We start from the raw sequence: 4,495 nt of genomic DNA, 5'->3' as shown, positions 1-4,495 counted from the left end.
TCCCTGTGAGGGCTGATGTATGGTTAAGAAGGCTGGCATATTTTTCTACAAACTATAGATAATACACAGTATGTACATAGGAATTCATACAAAGTTACACAAGAATACAAAAACATGTAGCCAAAAACACACGCTGGCGTTCCCCTTGCTTCAAAATAGGAAGGACATCACAAGGAAACAAATGACACAATCAACCCACCATGTAACAATCACCTATTGTTTCCCGTGTATTTATTCTATACCATATTGTTATAATATTGATTTTTGCCTTCAGTGTTCAGGTTCTCCCACAGTACCTATAACCTCTGAATACCCTCTGTGATCTATTGATCGCTGGGCAAAGCCAAATGTTGCTGCTCTTCCACTTTAGCATTACCTGGGCACACTTTCTGGACACTCGTAATAATTGAGGCCTAAGACCGAGTGTTAGGTTTCAACGTTAAGTCACCTTCATTTTGGCTCTAGCAAATCAAGTTACTGTACCTCCCTGGAGGGAATCCGATCCAGTTGGGAAGACACCTGGACACTGAGACACAAGCCTGAGGTTAGGTTCTGTAACCAAGTATCGGAATCGGTCAACTCAGCATTTCCAATCAGTTTAATTAGGGACGTCTAAATCCGATCAACATGCAACTGAGTTGTTTCCTCTGTGAACAAACAGAAGAATTCTCATACAGTCTCTAATATTTCACTCTGCAAGTTCTTGAGTAGTTTGTGCAGTTTGGATGCCAGGTGATCAGTCATATCGTCAGATTTTGATATTTGAAGAAGTAAATAGGTCATAGGTTAGCTGTACCCTGAAGAAAGAGATAAGGGACACTAGACACTGGATCCAGCAGTGCGGTTTACACATTGATGCCGATACCACTCAGATTAGTGTGGCTCCTTCTCTGGTAGAGTTACGCAACTCTGTTTTGCCCTTCGGAAAGAATCTTTTTTAGCCTCAAGGGCCTTTGAAGAATCCTCAAATGATTGAATGCTTCAATGAATTAACTACTTTGGTATTTACACATAAATGTCTCACTAGATCCTGATCAGCATCACATAGACCATGTTTGTAAAGTCAAGGAGTCATTCTTCATTCATGCACACAGCTTTCAAAGTCTGGTGTACTAAAAGACCCTTTCTTTTGCGATCTATCTAGGCTGTACCTGTTGGAATTCTATGGTAACTGTCACCTGCCAGTGAGGTTTACAATGAGCAAACGAGGGCATTTAGTAGTTTAGTAGTTAATTTTGTTCAATAACATTTACCCACAAAAGCATTGCTGCATCTCAAATTTAGAACAAGGCTCCATCTAGTGGCTACCTGAGGGTGGGGCAGAACAGATGTGGTTTACAGTTGAGGTCAAACCCTGATATTGTTTCCCTGAAAATGTCTCATTCAGCACGCTGTTGTATTGAATTAGTGGTGTACAATGCACATATCTGTTTGTGTGCAATATACTTAAATGTGATAATTAGCTGCCTTCACTCAAGTAAATCTGATGAATTAGGGATGGATAACATAATTACTAAACTGTATTTATTCTAGAGTAAAGTCATAATAAATATATATACTGTATATATTTGAATTATGTTTGTTCTGTGACAAATAAATTCTATGTCAAACCAGGCATTATAGAAAAGACCAAAGAAAGATAAAGAAAAAGAAAATTTATTCTTTTCTCATCGTCCGTTCCCGAAAAGTGCAGAAATACCAAAATTCATACTCAGGACATGAGACACAACCACATTACATTGACAGTCATAATTTTGGACAGAGTGCTACATGGGAGAGGACAATCCGCAGGCATGTCTAAAGCACATGTACTGTATAAAAATCAGTTGGCTGAAAGTGATGAAAAAGGAGGTCGTGGGCAGTGTTGTTCCTTGAAGAAGTGTTGTTTGGTCAAGATCTATGGCTTGATCATAACAGAGAACTCTGCAGGAACATAAGAGCAAGAATCAGATGAGCCATAGGTTAAATACAGCACTGACTGAGTCAGGTTATAAAGAATCATTCAGTTCAGTTAGACTCAGAAGTGCAAATTTAAGTAAAATAAAAAAAAAAAACTTTCATGTGAGGATTAGCATGCTAGTAGCAAAGATACTGGAGCATTGTTTGATACTGGAACTGTAGATATGCATATATATTCTGTGCATTATTTAAACTATAAATATGCATATATATTCTGTGCATTATTTAAACTATACATAGGTATATATATTCTGTGTAGTAAAATATGCTATAAGGTGCATCATGGGAAGGGTATAAATAACCTACCATACTAATACTGCAACTTAGCTGCCAGCACAACTTTCCTTTTAAAGGTTTGTGACTTTCAGGTACCACTGGTTTCTATTTGATTGCTATTGGCCTGTTTACAAGTCATGCACCAAACTTAGCCAATAGCTGCAGTTACATTCTATTCTAGTTACATTTCATACCTTTTGGGAATTTGGGTCACTTTTAATTAAAATGTAAAAGCAGTATCTTTAATGGGGCCAACAATTAAACGACTTATGACAACTGTATGACTTATATATTCATTAATTCTCTACTGTACTCAGTAATCTCTTACTCTATGGTGAAGGATTATTTGTGTCTACTATTCAAACTTAAACTTCCAGTGGTGATAAACGAAGACATAGGCAACTAAGCCATAGAAGTACAATTGAATGTATAAGTGACATCTTACCATCAACTCCAATCATGCCATCACCATCTGCGTCACCAGCTTTAAGGAAGGCCTTCGTCTCAGCATCAGTCAAAGCCCTAGCACCAGCCTTGAAGTTCTGCAGAAACAGTCTGAAAATCGAGAGGAAGTATTTCAGTTAATTTATGCATTTGATAGACTGTATGGTTTCTGTGAATTAAAATGAATCGACTAAATGAATGAAAGTGATACAAGTTATTGTTCTCACTTCAGCTCTTCCTCCTCAATGAAGCCACTCTTGTCCTGGTCAATGATTTCAAAGGCCTTCTTGAGATCAGCAGCAGACTTTGTGGCAAGGCCAATCTTGGCAAAGAAGTCCTTGTGCTTGAAGGAGTCTTTAGCTGAAAAAAGAGGCATGTTTTGATTTAGGTGATGATAACATACATTGCCCCCATACTCTTGCAAATGTGACCATAACTTTAAATGGCTCGTGACACAAGTAAGAAAACATTGAGAAATGTCAAAATTAAAAGTAAGCCTTTAGCTGGTCAAAAGACAAAAACATTGAAGATTCAACTCTAGTTATATTTTCTTGCAGGTGGTGGCTTTGGCCTCTGAATGACATCATATGAAAGCAAACAAGAGAGTTTGGATACAGCCTAGTATTTATATGATATACATTTTTTTTTTTTTATGAGCACTGCATGAGACTTAACTAAAAGACTATTACAGAAGGAGGACTCACCAATGCCCTCTTCTTTGCTATCTAATACTTTTCACATTGATTCATGAGGATATATATATATATATATATATGTTCATTATTTATACCTTCACATGCCTTCAGGGCTGCATCAATGTCAGCACCTTTCAGTAGACTAGCGAGAGCCATTTTCTGAAGAAAAATGAAAAGAAGGTTAAATCAGCTCAGTCGCATCCATATCCTAAACACGCCATAAAAGCACTAGGGTCTGCGATAAACGGTAGTGTGACTGTAGATTAACGTCGGTCGATTAATTAGTAGGCTAGGGTCCTAACTCCTAAGAGCCATCTCTGAGAGCTGCCCGACTAGACCAATGAGTCTGACTAGAAGGTTGTGAGCTTAGAGCTGATTCCTAACTGCTTTAGCCAAACCATCCAAATGTTCATTCTAGTATTAAGAGTCCATTTTATCAGTCCAAGTTTGTGCCAGGTAATCGCGCACACGTGAAGTGGTAGGCTACATGTCCTTTAAATTTCCCTCCTCTGAGCTGTAGTCCAATACCAGTCGAAGAGTTCGAGCCTCGAACTTCGATTCGGTGCCTATGCCTCCATTCGGATGTGAGAGTACTCGCCAAATTGATCACTGTTGTCTGCCTCCTCCAAAGTTCAACTCACCTCAAGTGTTGCTTGAGGTGCTAGAGTGGGTTCGCAAGCTCTTTGAATCTGCCAACTGCAGTTACCACCAAGCCCGATCCCTGGATCTTATATACCTCCACTCACCCGAAATATGAAGCTTAATGTAATGGATACCGCATGCAAAGCAGTTGGTTGAAAAATCTATGCAGTAGTCAGGCTGATCTATTTATAAATACATAAATGAAGATGCATAAAAGGTACGTGTTGGCAAAAGTCTTTAATATTGAATCGGGCTAATAATACACGTTGCTGATCTGGGTGAAATGATTGGCTTGGTGACTCAAAATTGAAACTTGTGAATTGAGGAAGGGTGCAAGGATGCGGGTAAGGTCATTCGAATTGATTTATGCACACGAGCAGTTCAAGCAGGATCTCTGTGTAAGTCAAATGAGGACTTCCTTTTTCGCAATATAATGTTCTGCAGGTGTTTATTTTAGAGCTCCGGCGGCTGGTATAGTG

The 4,495-nt window shown here is 38.7% G+C and overlaps 1 protein-coding gene across 2 annotated transcripts; it reads right to left on the bottom strand.

The window, feature by feature from the left end:
* Positions 1–1,640: 1,640 nt before the first annotated feature.
* Positions 1,641–4,138, bottom strand: LOC105910226 (parvalbumin beta 2). Of its 2 annotated transcripts, XM_012838911.3 has the most exons (5): positions 4,016–4,138; positions 3,470–3,533; positions 2,907–3,039; positions 2,681–2,790; positions 1,641–1,923 (listed from the first exon to the last, which is right to left on the bottom strand). In XM_012838911.3, the coding sequence occupies exons 2-5, from the start codon at positions 3,528–3,530 to the stop codon at positions 1,898–1,900; spliced, it is 330 nt and encodes a 109-aa protein (XP_012694365.1). In that variant the 5' UTR covers positions 3,531–3,533; positions 4,016–4,138; the 3' UTR covers positions 1,641–1,897.
* Positions 4,139–4,495: the final 357 nt, after the last annotated feature.

The sequence above is a fragment of the Clupea harengus genome, chromosome 23 (genome assembly GCF_900700415.2).
Source record: "Clupea harengus chromosome 23, Ch_v2.0.2, whole genome shotgun sequence".
NCBI classification, from domain to species: Eukaryota; Metazoa; Chordata; class Actinopteri; order Clupeiformes; family Clupeidae; genus Clupea; species Clupea harengus.
Note: the sequence above shows the minus strand (reverse complement) of the source record. Positions and strands in the feature narration are given on the sequence as shown.